This window comes from Erpetoichthys calabaricus, chromosome 3 (assembly GCF_900747795.2).
Source record: "Erpetoichthys calabaricus chromosome 3, fErpCal1.3, whole genome shotgun sequence".
Lineage (NCBI taxonomy): Eukaryota > Metazoa > Chordata > Cladistia > Polypteriformes > Polypteridae > Erpetoichthys > Erpetoichthys calabaricus.
In genome coordinates, this window is record NC_041396.2 from 28,985,849 (window position 1) to 29,002,421 (window position 16,573).

General features: G+C 39.5%; 1 protein-coding gene across 2 annotated transcripts in view; it reads right to left on the reverse strand.

Annotated features, from left to right (window-relative positions):
* Positions 1-448: 448 nt before the first annotated feature.
* Positions 449-16,573, reverse strand: part of LOC114647862 (tyrosine-protein phosphatase non-receptor type 22-like) — a 164,416-nt gene continuing 148,291 nt past the window's right edge. For both annotated transcript variants that reach the window (XM_028796531.2, XM_028796529.2), the window contains one exon: positions 449-1,146. In XM_028796531.2, coding sequence (XP_028652364.2) covers positions 1,085-1,146 — 62 coding nt within the window. In that variant the 3' untranslated portion in view covers positions 449-1,084. The remainder of the gene's footprint in view (positions 1,147-16,573) is intronic.

Sequence of the window (16,573 nt, forward strand, 5' to 3'; positions counted from 1 at the left end):
GTAAACCTGGGAGTTGCAGTTACGCGAGGGTGAAGCGTGCGTGAAAGCACGCAGTTTTCTCTGGCTCCTTACGTCATGGGTTTACATTTCACTTGCTATGAGAGGCCTCCAGTGCGCCGATAGTGAAAGGGATGAAATTGATCGGTACCACGGAAAGAAACTTAACAGAAATAAACCAAATAAGGACAGACATGTTACTCATTATATTTGAACATCAGTAGATGTTAAAAATAATGTACTTTAATGCAATGTCACAAGAAACAAGGTGAGTACTTAAACGGAGTATTCCCTTTAATCAGTATTGCTTTTTCATAAAATAAGAAAAACAAATGTTAAAAATAATGTACTTTAATGCAATGTCACAAGAAACAAGGTGAGTACTTAAACGGAGTATTCCCTTTAATCAGTATTGCTTCTTCATAAAATAAGAAAAACAAAGTTGTTTGCTCTTTTTATTGCCAGACATAAATAAAACCGAAATGCTTTACAGTGCCGTTCATTATTAAATATTACAGTACATTATCAATATACTGCATATGTAATGCAGTGATTATATAACCTCACTTTACAGTGCAAATAAATAACTAAAATTAATTGATTTTTCTACAACCATTATTAAGTAATCAAACATTCTTTGTTCGAGAAAAAAATCCTTAAAGTGCCTTTCTGTTATATATAAATGAATGACTGTGCACGTGCTGCGCAGAAGTATAACTCCAACCTGGGAAGCTAAGCAGGCGGATAAAAAACCAACGTATTTGCAAGCCTATTTGGTGGCAGTGTGGTCATTCAGGGACTTCTGTGTGCAGATTTTGCCTAAACTAGGAAGTCTCAGTCGGTGTAGATAATTTATGGAGTAGACCCAACGAAAAAGTGGAAACCGGTCAATAAAGTAAGGCGACAAGTTCGCAATCTTCTTCAGTGTTGCTGTATAGAAATTAACTGACGTTACGTTCTAGTTGTCCATTAGTGATGAATTGGAAACAAAGCACGAGCCCGATTAAAAAAATGCAAAACAGAAAGGTTTGTAGATAATCTTAAAAAACAGTAAAGAAGGAAAAGCTGCCTCTGCATTATATAATCCTCACACCCAGTCAGGGGGGACGTTCCTTGGTCCTTTCGGTTTGGAGAAACGGCTTCCAAATCCTAAAAGACAAAAAGCATTTTAAAGCGTTAACAGTTTAGTTAGGGCAAATTTGCCAATTATTCTGTTTTTCAGGTGAACATATATCCATCCATCTTCCAAACCTGCTTTTACCTTGAATAGTGTCATGGGTGAGCAGGAGCCTGTCATAGCAGGAACAATCCCTGGACAGGGCTAACACACTATAGGGCCAATTTAGCATAGCTAAGCCACCTAACCCGCATGTCTTCCTTTTAAAAACCATTCATTGAATGTCACTGTTGTTTCCAAATATTGAGACCACTTCACATGCATGGTTTAATTAACTGAAGTGTGTTTATGTAATTTATTTTGCATTGTTTGCTCTAATAAAAAGGTCAGTGCACATAAATTACAGGCACCTGTGTTGTTTTTTTCCTTTTGCTATATTTAAATGGTAACACTGTTAAAAGCATCTGAAAAAAGGTAATTATCAGCAGGCCTGTAAAGGCCTAAACATACTGTGACATGTCTTGCCACTGCATGGACTATAGGGAGTGGAAGCAGTGTTGGGATGGGGTCTTGGGGGAACACACTTTGTAAGGGCTCAGGGCACCTCTCTACAGAGAGAGCTGAATGACGGGGATCAGGGTTAATTAACGGTGCGAGGAGAAAATGGGAGGGGTGGTGAGAAGTGAAGTGGTAGTTGTTGCTGGAGCAAGAAGAAGAAAGCATCAGGTTGAGAAGGGAGCAAACAGTTAAGCGCAGGCAAGGGGTAGATAGGATGAAGGCGAATTATTTTTGTTATTTTGGAGGTGTCTCTGTGACCCAGACAACGGGTGGAGGTAGGGCACCATTTATATTGCAGCATATCCAATAAAAAGCCAGTCGGCATTTGAAAGACTCCCCCGGACAAGCAGCTCCTTAGGGTGTTTTATTCGACGGGATGTCACAATATTTTATATTCCTAATTAAAGATGTGAAATTTTTTTTTTTAATCCAAATTATTAATACATTCAAATAGTACATCCATCCATCCTTTTTTTAAACCTGCTTATCCTGAGCAGAATTACAGGGAGGCTGGAGCCTTTCCCAGCAAGCACAAGGCAGGAACAACCCCTGGACAAGGTGCCAGTCCATCACTGAGTGATAAGTGAATGCTAATTAAACCAGCCGTTGGAATGCCTCTGAGAAAGACCGGTTTTGAATCCTTTGTATTTCATGAATGGATTCCAAGTGCATTGTCTTGGTGAAAAGTTCCTGTATTCTCTTCATTAACTTTCAGAATGCCCACATGCACTAACTGTTGTATACAAGACAAATCCACATTGAAGAAACCTGGAAGCCTCAAACTCTGTAAAATTAATAGAATATTGGAATTTATCTAAATTGTTATCCATAGATATAACAATTTGTTTTTAAGCAGATTTGCGAAACAAAATAAAGTGTAAATGAACTGGAAGCCTGCTGAAACTTGCACCATAATCATTATTTTGCTGTATGAAATGTTAATTGTGCCAAACGGATTCTGTTAGGTGGAATCAATTACAATTCTGTAACCATGTTCAATGTGTAATTCTCTTTATGCAGATGGTGGTATAACCCTAATAGGTAATATCCGCCTCAGTTACAGAAGATCTTTAGTTCACTCACTTAGGTCTTTTGTGAGTCCACTGAAACTACTGCATTTTTTTAATAGTGTCATAATAACAATAACATACATCCGGTCATGAATTACTACATTATATGTAATTCTTTAACATTAATTAGTGTCAAGTAAAACTAAGCCAAGGTTTCAATTTATGGCTAAGAAAATTACACATTGATAGACTTGGACTGGTTTCTGTATTGGCTAAACAGACAATGAAGTGTTCTGCTTTTCAAAAAAAAAAAATTAGCATTTGTTACATTGGTGAGCCAATTATAATATAGGTATTAGATAGATAGATACTGTATTAGTCCCAAGGGGAAATTCACAAAATTATTACAAAGACTTACTGATGTTAATTTTGGGTGTGTGAAAATATAGAGAAATGCTCAACAGAATGGTAGGATTTATCAAAATTTCATGTTTAATTTCTTCTGGTTTAATATCTATCTACTGTATTATTTGAGATTGCAGCTTATAGCTGCTCCTAAGCTAAGCTTCGACACATGCATGCTTATATGAGACACCTTAAGTGCTTTGGTGATGGTCATTCTCCACCGCTCCGCTTCTTTTCCTCCCCGTGCAGACCGGGAGATTGATAGCTCTCCCCCACCAACGTCACTTCTGGTGTCTGTCCACCTGGACCCACCTCTTCCTGTTTAGTTACCATATGACCGGAAGAACCACCATCTTGGGCATTTGATATAGGACTTGTGTCTGAAGAAGTCAGTTTTTGCATATTCCCACACATTTATTTTTGATTATTTAATAATTATATAGGGTTTCCTAAAGTTGGCCCCAACACTCTTGACTATCTGTCTTATTCTAACAGTTAATATGATTTATGGTAATTTTCCTAGCTGTTTGCCAAGGAATTCATAGCGACTACCTACACGGAGCATATAGGCATCCCTTGAATTTGTAAAATTTTAAACACTATAAGGTGTGTGGGATGGTGGTTCAGTAGGTAGGACTGCCAGTTCACAAAATCAACATTCTTGGTTCAAATCCCTAACCCACCTATTGTCCATATGAAGTTTACATGTTCACCCCAAGTTGGCATGGGTTTCAACCCGGTTACAAAATTGGCACTGTGTGAGTGGGCTCCATAATGCATTACTGTCTTGTCCAGAGCTGTTACCAGCCTTGCAGGCAGTGTCCACTCTATGAGACTGAACTGGATTAAGCAGATTTGAAAATATGAGATATTAATGTGCTGGGTAGATAAACTAAAAATATCAAAGCTAGCATTTCCAAAAAAAACTGCCCTCCAAACAATTTAAAACGAAGAAACCTATAAAGATCATAAGTCCGTTTAACCAAAAGAAGCCGCAAGGTAGGAGCCCAGCAATTAGAAATCCTTTTACTTCTTAAACCAACGTTGGTTGACATACATTAACAAATATATATTTTTATTTTTACTTTTTAAACACTTTTTCCATATATATTATTTATGAATACGGTCCTGTTTGAATGTCTATATGCATTAAAAATAGTCTGTCACTTGTGGATTCATTGCTCTACAGTTGTATTTTTAAACTGTAGAGACAAAAAAACATAAAATCCTCAAATGAAACACCTTCTTTTGGCACTTATTTATGTGTTTTTCTTGGCAAAAATGTAACTCTTGCTAATTACATATTCTCATATCATATACAGGTTGGACTGGTCTCATAACACAGAGGAACTAAATAAGAAATAGCAGAGCAAGTTCTTTTTTCTTGGGAGACTGCACTACTTTAATGTGGGTAGTGACGTTCTTCACATCGTCCAACAGCTCTGTGATGCCGAGATCAATTTTCTACGCTGTGGTGTGCTTTGCTGGCAACATCACTTCAAGAGAGGACCACTGATTGAACAGGCTACTTAAAAGAGCAAGGCCCAGTTAGAGGCCACACTCTGGACCCCCTGGAGTTGGTAGTGAAGGAGAGAATGAAAACAAAACTGAGTGCCATTATGAACAATGCTCCACATCCTCTCTCTGACACACCAACACCGTGTACTTTCAGCCAACAGATTATACAGCAGAGGTTAATGTGCTTCTGTGAAAGCCACATTTTTCCCAAGGGACAAATACAGTTCTCTCTGTCTAAAGCTCCAGAACTCCTTTTTTTTTTGTTTGTGTGGTTGTCTTACGTTAACCATTGCCTCTCAACCAGCACAGTTTACTTCAGCATTATGCTATTGTGGTTGTAGTTTTCTCTTTTCATTATTGTATACTGTTCAGCATGTTGAGCCTGTGAAGAAAAGTGCAATTCTTAATGAAAAATCTGATGTGGTCTGTACATGTATGTAGGCAGTCAAGGGAGAGAATATTACAGGAGCTTAAGGGGTCAGAAGGTGTAAAATAACTGTAGCAGTTCTATAATTGTTTTAGTTTAAATTTTCCTTTAGTTTAACCATTTAAGTGAAATCATTTAATTTTAATATATATATATATATAATATATATATATATATCCCCTCCTTTAACCGCCACCTTATCCTGGTGGAGGGGTTTGCGTGTCCCAATGATCCTAGGAGCTCTGTTGTCCGGGGCTTTATGCCCCTGGTAGGGCCACCCAAGGCAAACTGGTCCTAGGTGAGGGATGAGACAAAGAGCGGTTAAACAAACCTCCTATGAAGAAAAACAATTTTGGACGGCGTTTTCCCTTGCCCGGACGCGGGTCACCGGGGCCCCATTCTGGAGCCAGGCCTGGAGGTGGGGCTCGATGGCGAGCGCCTGGTGGCCGAGCCTGCACCCATGGGGCTCGGCCGGGCACAGCCTGAAGAGGCAACGTGGGTCCCCCTTCACATGGGCTCACCACCTATGGGAGGGGCCAAGGAGGTCGAGTGCAGTGTGAGTTGGGTGGTGGCCGAAGGCGGGGACCTTGGCGGGCCGATCCTCGGCTACAGAAGCTGGCTCTTGGGACGTGGAATCGAGAGGAGTCAGATGAGTTGGCTCGGGCATCTGATCAGGATGCCTCCTGGACGCCTCCCTGGTGAGGTGTTCCGGGCACATCTAACCGGGAGGAGGCCCCGGGGAAGACCCAGGACACGCTGGAGGGACGATGTCTCTCGACTGGCCTGGGAACGCCTTGGGATTCTCCCGGAAGAGCTAGAAGAAGTGGCTGGGGAGAGGGAAGTGTGGGCATCTCTGCTCAAGCTGCTGCCCCCGCGACCCGACCTCGGATAAGCGGGAGACAATGGATGGATGGATATATATATATATATATATATATATATATATATATATATATATATATAAGTTGAGCTGTTTTAGTAATCCAAAGTCAAATTTTAATAATGAGGCCAGTGCAATGCAAGTCCTCTTGGATGTTGGACATTTTAGAGGATGGATAGAAGGCCAGTCTTCTATAAGGGCTGGGGATACCAGCTGATCCAGCACCTCAAGCTTAGGGTCGCTGAAATCAAAGATGAGTTGGCTGGCCTGCGTTGTTGTAGAGAATTTGCAGACCTGGCCCACATGTCCTTTAGAGAGATAGTGTGCACCCCTAAGGTGACATGGGAGGAGATTCCAGACCAGACAAGTAGAGATTGGTGGGTCATGGTCAAAAGGCACATGGTAAAGGGTGCACACTGTCCAGGGGCATCAACCCCAGAATTGGAAATATCAGTGTTTTAAGGTCCTTGCAGATCTGGATGGTGTCTCTGAAGATTCTGGGGTAGTAGGCAGGCATGGGGAGCCCCAACGGATCACCTCAAAATCACTTCTCAGAAAGAGAGAGGTAGTGATAGTTGGGGACTTGTCATTAGGGAAATTGAAGCACAGGTTTGCTCCAGAGACAAACCTGGAAGGATGGTTTTAAAATGTTTTGCATGTAATGCAGGACAGGTACATACCAAAATTTGGAATTCATAGGAATTTGGAAAAACAAAAAAAACTCGGCAGTGGGTTAATGTGAATCATAGAGCATATGAGAACATGAGGGCAACCATTAAAATGATTTTAGAGATGCTAAAGGCAGTTAGAGAGGAATATAGCAGATAAGGTGAAAGATGACCCAAAGAGGCTTTCAACATTTTAGTAGTAAAAGAACAGTTAAGGAGGAGGTGAAGTGTATCTGGAATAGTAAAGGAGAATCCAAAAATACAGACAATGAAACAGCAGACACTCCTAATTTACATTTTTTTGAGGTCTCCACATATAACAAAGTAGATAACTTCCCAGCAGTAAATGGAATTCCTAAGGAGGTTCTGAATGATTTGGAAATTGTAGAGGGAGAAGTGCTGCTGAGATTAAATAGGCTGAAATCAAACAAAGCACCAAGACCAGATAATACTGTATTTACCCTTAATAATACTTTGTATTTATATAGCGCTTTTCTCACTACTCAAAGCGCTCAGCAATTGCAGGTTAAGGGCCTTGCTCAAGGGCCCAACAGAGCAGAGTCTCTTTTGGTATTTACAGGATTCGAATCGGCAACCTTCTGATTGTCAGTGCATATCCCTAGCCTCAGAGCCACCACTCTGCCCTTGAGTTCTTAATGTTTCTCAAATATATATATATAAACCTTGACACATATTTTTAGGAAGTCACTCCGCACTGGGGATATTCTGAAGGACTGGAAAATATTATATATATATTTTTAATATAAATAAATGATTTGGATAGGAATACAAGTAACAAGTTGGTTAAGTTTGCAGATGATACCAAGATAGGTGGATTGGCAGATAAACTTTAATCCATTGAACCATTACAGAGGGACCTGGACAGCTAGCTTGGGCAGATTCGTGGCAGATTAAATTTAACGTCAGTAATTGCAAACATTAAATGAAGGAAGTAAAAATGTTAGTTTTGAATACACAGTGGGAGGTCTAAAAATTGAAAGTAAACTTTATGAGAAGGATTTAGGAGTTGTAGTGGACTCGACACTATTAACTTCCAGACAGCAGCCTCACATAATGCAAACACTTCTTGGTCATACAGAAGCCTCCCAATCTATTAAGATAAATTCCCAACAGCACCACCTGGCGACTGCCCTTCGAAAATGCAACTTCCAGGCTGGAGGCAAACCAGAGGAGCACTAACCCCGTTCATACTGGGGAAGGAACTGTTCAAAATCCCCCAGTCCTTCTATTATTCTTTTATCGCGAATGGAATAGGAATCAATAACCATCCCGGCCAGGATGCGCCTCCTCTCACATTGTCCTTCCATTACAGTTTCCCAGTTGGGCAAGGATTCACCTTCCATCCCAGTCAGGTCGCCAGTCTACCCACCATAGGACATGCAATGCAGCAAGCTGCAGTCTATAGTAGCCAGTGTGGTGTTCTACGCTGTGGTGTCGTAGGGGAGCAACTGAACCTCAAAAAGAGTAACAAACTTATCAGGAAAGCCTGGACACACTGGAAGCTGTAGTCACAGGCTTATTCCATCATGGTGTGCACTGTTATCAGGCAATTCAATGCTTTCTCCGGACATGCCAAACTAAATACTTTGCTCTTTCTACACAATATTTATTTGTTTATTGATTGATTGTATTATTTGTCATGCAAGTCTGATATCCTGGTCTTTTATGTTTCTGCTGCTGCATCTATATATTCCCTTGGTTTTAATAAATTAAATAAAAATTTTAACATGCTTTTTATAATAATACAATGTATTTATATAGTGCCTTTCCCATACATTTGTGATTATGTATGATTTGTTTTGTTTTCACCCTGCACAGAAAAATTAAGATGTTTAATATAGAGCTATTTTTGTTTTGGGGTTAATTTTGCAAGGATGGGCTTCAGCCACCTACAGTCATATGAAAAAGTTTGGGAACCCCTCTTAATTCTTTGGATTTTTGTTTATCATTGGCTGAGCTTTCAAATTAGCAACTTCCTTTTAATATATGACATGCCTTATGGAAACTGTAGTATTTCAACAGTGACATTAAGTTTATTGGATTCACAGAAAATATGCAATATGCATAACAACAAAATTAGACAGGTGCATAAATTTGGGCACCCCAACAGAGATATGACATCAATACTTAGTTGAGCCTCCTTTTGCAAATATAACAGCCTCTAGACGCTGTCCTCCTATAGCCTGTGAGTGTCTGGATTCTGGATGGAGGGATTTCTGACCATTCTTCCATACAAAATCTCTCCAGTTCAGTAAAATTTGATGGCTGCCAAGCACGGACAGCCTGCTTCAAATCATCCCATAGATTTTCGATGATATTCAAGTCAGGGGACTGTGACGGCCATTCCAGAACATTGTACTTCTCCCTCTGCATGAATGCCTTTGTAGATTCAACTTTGTGACTGATGCTTGAACATTATCTTGAAGAATTTGTTGATATTGGGTTGAATTCATCTGACCCTCGACTTTAACAAGGGCCCCAGTCCCTGAACTAGCCACACAGCCCCACAGCATGATGGAACCTCCGCCAAATTTGACAGTAGGTAGCAGGTGTTTTTCTTCTGCCATGCAAAGTGCTTTTTGTTATGACCAAATAACTCCATTTTTGTCTCATCAGTCCAAAGCACTTTGTTCCAAAATGAATTTGGCTTGTCTAAATGAGTATTTGCATACAACAAGCAACTCTGTTTGTGGTATGAGTGCAGAAAGGGCTTCTTTCTCATCACCCTGCCATACAGATGTTCTTTGTACAAATTGCGCTGAATTGTAGAACGATGTACAGATACACCATCTGTAGCAAGCTGTTCTTGCAGGTCTTTGGAGGTGATCTGTGGGTTGTCTATAACCATTCTCACAATCCTGCTCATATGCCGCTCCTGTATTTGTCTTGGCCTGCCAGACCTGCTGGGTTTAACAGCAACTGTGCCTGTGGCCTTCCATTTCCTGATTCCGTTCCTTACAGTTGACACTGACAGTTTAAACCTCTGAGATAGCTTTTTGTAGCCTTCCCCTAAACTGTGATACTGAACAATCTTTGTTTTCAGATCTTTTGAGAGTTGCTTTGAGGATCCCATGCTGTCACTCTTCAGAGGAGAGTCAAAGGGAAGCACAACTTGCAATTGACCACCTTAAATACCTTTATATCTCATGATTGGACACACCTGCTTATGAAGTTCAAGGCTTGACGAGCTCATCCAACCAATTTGGTGTTGCAAGTAATCAGCATTGAGCAGTGACATGCATTCAAATCAGCAAAATTACAAGGGGACCCACATTTTTGCACAGCCAGTTTTTCACATTTGATTTAATTTCATACAACTAAATACTATTTCACTAAAAATCTTTGTTCGGAAAACACCCCAGTACTGAGATCTTCCTAGGAAATGAAGGACATACCACTGTTATCTTTTTTGTTGAAAGGAGAGTCAATTATTATGCAGGCTGAGAGGGGTTCCCAAACTTTTTCATATGACTGTATGACTCTGTAAATGAATAAGCAGAATTGGAAACTAAGTGGCTATGTGATTGCTTTATATACATTCATATATCTAGTATTTGTGAATTTAAACAAGTTATCAATCATGAAATTCAATATAAATCAAACATTACAAACAGGAAAATCATGAGAGAATAAAAAAAACACCCACTACTCATGGCACCTCTTCCTGACACATCCCACCCAAACTACGCAATAAAAGAGGACCCTAAAAATAATTTAACTTGTGTAAACTGCGCAACTCCCCATTAAAAATTGCTTGCAGGTGTTCAGTTGATGTTTCTGCATTTGGAATCTTTCACTTGAGAGATATTCAAGCTCCCTCAGAATTGCACGCAGGGAATTAAAGCTTTGTTTGTTCAAGACGGGCTGTGGAAGTTAAAATGCCAACGCTGCTTATGCTTAATGCACTGCTTTGTGTATATCTGCTTTGAATGAAATGCTAAGAGGTGTAGGTGTGTGTGTGTGTGTACACATGTGTGGGCACGTTCGGCAAGTCTAAAGTGAGGAGGGTGTGACGAGCCTGGCACCCATCCCCTGCTGGTACAGTTTGCTTTTGTTTGTTTTTCTTATCTCTATAAAAGTTTGTTTAAGGTTTCTGTCCAACTGGAAGTTTTGTTGAGCTGCTGCTGCAGCAAGCCAAGGTGATTTTGCTTTTCAAACGTTTATTTCCTGATAAAAGACAAACTGGTCAACTGTAAACATGCTGACTGTGCAGTTTTAATTTTTTTTATCTTAAAAATAGTTAAATATAAGGAATGTGGAGTAGTGTTGTGGCCATAGCATTGTCATTTCATTCCTCACTCTGGAACATTTTTGTGTAACGCTGATCAAGTTTATTCACCTAGCAGTGTTTCAGACATGGACATTTCTGAATCATTGCACTGTGTAGATGTTATTTATTAGTCGCTTTGGATGAAATGTCAGCAAAATAATTATAACTTTTACCTTTTGTTAGGGGTGTGTATTATGTGTAACCAATGTGAGAGATCACCTCCATGAAATCAGCAAAGAAGTGCTGTTGATATACAGTGCCCTCCATAATGGTTGGGACAAAAACACATTTTTCTTTGATTTACCCCTCTGCTCCACAGTTTAAAATTACAAATTTAACAATTCAGGCGTGATTAAAGTGGGTATTGCAGACTTTCATTTGAGGGGATTTGCATACATTTCGATCACAGCATTTAAAACTGACAACACTTTTTCTACTTGGTTCCCCCATTTCAGAGCACTATAATGTTTGGCACAATTAGTGTCTCAGGTGTTTGTGATTCCTCAGGTGGGTTTCATTGCTTCATAAGATACCTCAGCTTGCTTCTACCCTTTGGAGTCTGTAGTTGCCATTGTTCAACCTGAGAATGAGAGCTGTGTCAATGAAAGTAAAAGAAGCCATTATGAGGCTGATAAACAAAAATAAAACTTGGAGACATCAATAAAACCTTAAGATGACCTACATCAACTGTTTGGAATTTCATTAAAAGAAAGAATGCATGATTTAAACAAGAGCAGAGGAGTAAACTGAGGGAAAAAATGTCTTTGTCCCAAACATTATGGAGGACACTGAAAATACTGTAGGGATTGTTTAAGTTCCTAAGTTAGATTTGTCATCTTTCATTGGTCTTACTATTTCTGTAGAGTCTATAATGTCCATGACTAGAGTGAAATAAAAATTATATATAATGGAAACCTCACTGCAAAGAACTGCATCTGCTTGGCAGAACATGTGTTTCATTTCTTCGAGGAACATCTTTTTTATGTATATTTCTAAGATGTGAATTTATTTGCACAGATAATTAGTGTCCTAGGAAAAAAAGAATTGCCATACTTATCTAAATAATGTACAACATAACATTCTCAAATGTGTTTAATCCAATGCACTCTTTAAATTCTAAGCCACTGATTTTACTTCAGAATAAATTTTGTTTAATTAGAGTAATATATTTCAAACTATTTTTATTTTCATATAAGGATTGATGCACTGCATTAGAATAAATGAAGATCAAAAATTCCAGCATGTTGCATGTGCAGAGAAAATGCTCCCTCTAGTGGCTAACACGGCTACTGAAAGTTGGGCTTCTGTTACTTTCGAGTCATCATTTATGGAACAGTTTCAGTTCATTTAAAATAGACATTTGTGTATGCGTGTAAATACTTATTGTTCAGGCCCTTTTATTTTGCAACTTTATGACTGTAACCATTCTTAGAGTGCTTTCATTGAAGAATGTTCTTAAGAATAAATTTTAACTGGGTACGTATCCATCTCCATTTTCACCATCAAGTTTTTCACCAAACAGCCTACAGTGCCTTTCAAAGATATTCTTCCTTTAGAAGTTTTCACATTATTATTATTATTATCCAAAATTAAATTGCAGTGTATTTAATATGGCTTTTTTGGCACTGATCAACAGAAAAAAAGCTCTTTAATTTCAAAGTAAACATGTATCTGTACACATTTGTTTAAATTCATCCATATGTAGATTAATTTTCTTTTGTCCATCATATATAATATAGCCCCTGGTTAATGTTACACCATCATATGAATGTGTGGGAAAACCCAAAGGGACCAATGTTGCTCTTCGATTTTATATACATGCACAAACATTTGCGACAATCACAAGGGGGCAAAGACCCCGATACCTGCAAAGCCTAGAAAAGCCCCTGGACCGACAGTATTAGTTTAAACTCAATGAGTCCTTTCACAAGCTACTTAACAGCAATATACATTGTCATTCATGGGTTTTGAAATAGGACCCCTACCCCGTCTGCTTACCTTGAACAGGAAAACCACCACACTCTCTAAAATATTTTGCATTGTTGCTTGAAGTAAGCTGGTACATTACAATTTTCGCAATTAATTACCGGCACTCTTCGCTGCGTTCTAGCAGTGTTTCTAGCATACTGGCTCTCGTTGTGGTTATCTATTCCACTCCATCAACCTCCAGCCCCTGCGCACAGCATCGGCAACTCCAAAGGAGAACTACCAATAACCCCCACTTTGATTTCAATGCTTAAATTGCACAATAGCCGAGCGCCATTCTTAGATTGTGGTGCTTGAATTTTTAATAGGGAAGTCATGGAAATTGTGTTATGACACTCAAAGCTGCTGCTACCCGCTACCCACTTTTCACCTTAATACATCAATGTAACACATAGGGTACCAACACTTACATATATTCAATTCAAGCACTGCTTTGTATTTATATTTACACCTGTGAACTTTAAGACTAACTTCTCTCTCTCTCTCTCTCTCTCTCTCGTTCTTTCCTAGGGCATGAAGCAGAAGCACACAATGGCCGACAGTGAGATGAACCGCGTCGTCAAAGAACTCCAGGCTCTCGACATCTAGATCCAGAGACTCCTGTCCAGACGGAGGCACCTGAGGGATCTGAAGGCTCGTCTACTGGAAAAATTCTCCCTGACATGTGAAATCGTCACAGCAAATCTCAGTTCAGTAACATCGACTCCACGCTGTGCCGCTCACTTTCAAGGCCAAGTGAGCTTTACGCCCATACCTCATCGTCGTCAATGATGAAGAACTCTGCCTGTTTCGGCTATGCAGGTGGGGGTTAAAGGCTAGAACACCTCCATCAGCACAGGCAAGCATCTCCACCCAGAACCGGTTTGACCCTCTCCCAGCCCCCAGTTAACCTTATGAGGTTATTAGAAGTAAACTTGATGCATCAGAATTAAAAGTCAAGATGGAGGTAAAGAATTTAGGGGTAACTATTGACTCTGACCTGAATTTTAAATCACATATTAATCAGATTACTAGGACAGCATTTTTTCACTTAAGAAATATAGCAAAAGTTAGACCTCTTATAACATTGCAAGATGCTGAAAAATTAGTTCACGCTTTTGTTTTCAGTTGACTAGATTACTGTAACGCACTCCTCTCAGGACCACCAAAAAAAGACATCAATCGATTGCAACAAGTGCAGAATGCAGCTGCTAGAATCTTAACTAGGAAAAGAAAATCCGAGCACATCTCTCCAGTTTTGATGTCACTACACTGGTTACCTGTGTCATTTAGAATTGACTTTAAAATCCTGCTTATGGTCTACAAAGCCTTAAATAATCTGCTACATCTTATATTTCAGAATGTCTTAAACCTTACATTGCAAATCGTAACCTTAGATCTTCAAATGAGTGTCTACTTAGAATTCCAAGAACTAAACTTAAAAGAGGTGGAGAGGCGGCCTTCTGCTGTTATGCACCTAAAATCTGGAATAGCTTGCCAACAGGAATTCTCCAGGCTAATATGGTGGAGCACTTTAAAACACTGCTGAAAACTCATTACTTTAACATGGCTTTCTCATAGCTTCATCTTAGTTAATTAATTGAATATACAGAGTATCAGGATTTATCATTATTATTCATGGTGGCTCCAAAATCCATACTAACCCCTACTTTCTCTTCTGTTCTTTTTCCGGTTTTCATAGCACCGTGATGTCCTTACATTGATGGAGTAAAGACCAGAAGTCCACATGACCATCATCATCATCAAATTCTTCAATGAGAACCCTGAATACAATGAGGACTGATTGAGGTCATTTATGTTAGGTAGAATGCCTAGAGGGGGCTGGGTAATCTCGTGGCCAGGAACCCCTGCTGATTTTATTTTTCCTCCAGCTGTCTGGAGTTTTTTTTTTGTTTGTTTTTTCTGTCCTCCTTGGCCATCGGACCTTACTTTTATTCTATGTTAATTAGTGTTCCCTAATTTTAATTGTCTTTTTTTCTCTTTCTTCATGTACAGCACTTTGAGCTACATTGTTTGTATTAAAATGTGCTATAGAAATAAATGTTGTTGTTTAAAAAGGGACCCCATACAACTCATGAAAAAGAAATAGTGTACTTCAGTGCGCGGCATAAACAAATGAAAATTGTAAACCTCTAATAATGATAATAATAATACAAGGGTAAAACAAAAAGTAAAGGCAATTTGAAAATTACTTGGTAACTGCAACGGATTAAAGCTGACGCAATGCAACACATTTGTGATGGCTTATGGGTAGAGTGCAGTGATCTGCCGTGGGTCTACTTGAAGCCAAGATCAAATGAACATTTGCACTCTTTTGTAGGGTTGCACCCATTGTTGATCAATGAGTAGTGAGATTTCTTTGGGCAGAGGGAGTGAAACCAATTGAAATTCACGAAAGGATGTTGCCTCAGTATGGAAGTGAAGACAGCATGACCCAACGTTTATGGATGGGTAGAAAAGTTTAAAGCTGGAAGAACATGAACATCGCGTACACAAGCCCACATTGACATGGCGAATGCCTTCATCAGAGAAGACTGACAGATTACATTGTCCACTGTTGCTATACACCTGGATATCAGCTATGGCTCTGCGCGTACCAAAGTGTATGATGACTTGAGGTACTGTAGAATTTGATCAAGATTGGTACCCAAACAGTTTACTGATCTTCACAAGCAAACATCCTTTGGTGAATTTAGCAGGTTTCACTCCCTCCTCCTAAATAAATAACACTATGGAATCCTGCAGCAGATCATTTATGTTCATTTGGACTTGGCTTCAACTAGACTAACGGTAGAGCTCTGCGATGTGCAAGTTCAAACTACCCATAAGCCACTGCCAACATGTTGTATTGCATTAGTTTCTACCCATTACAGTTACCACATAATTTTCAAATTCCCTTTACCTTCTTGATTGAACACCTGTTTAAATGACAGCACTATAACTGATGCCCACTGTCTTATGAAATTTCCCGGGCAAAGCCAGGTAACATAGCTAGTTACAAGTATAAAACACAAAACTGATTGCATAAGTACACCTAAAATCATCACTGGTGCGGCCAATGGGGTTAAGAAGTCCCATAATTAGTTCACAGGAGGGCTGTAAATCAGTCTAGAGCAGGTCATCCAGAAAATATGAGTGACTGTTCTAAAAGACTTCTAAGCAGTATAAAAGTGTCACAAGCTACAGTGGCACAGAGATTGGTGAGTCTATGCAGACATCAACTCGTGTCTGGGTGCTTCACCAGTCACAGGTTTATAGAAGAGTGGCAAAGAAATAGCCACTGTTAGAAAATAATGCACAAGACATCTCAGCAGAAGGCACACAAGACTCTGAAATCAAAAAAGGTTCTGATGAAACCAAAATGTCATGCTTAAACACTGCATATTATTACAAACACACCATCCCAACCATGAAGCATGGTGGTGGCAGCATCAGGCTATGAGAATGCTTTCTGCAGCAGGCTGTAGAAGAAAACGAATGCAGCAAAAGATGGAGAAAACCTTTAGAAAAACCTGATGGAGTCTGCAAGATACCTGCACCTTGGGAGAAGATTCCTTTTTCAGCAAGGCAACGAGACCAAGCATAAAGCCAAAGCTATACAGGAATGGCTTCGAAACAACAATGTGAATGTCCTGAAGTGACAGTCTCCAGATCTCAAGCCTTTTGAGAATTTATGGCTAGACTTTACAAAGGCTGTTCACTCACAATCATCATGA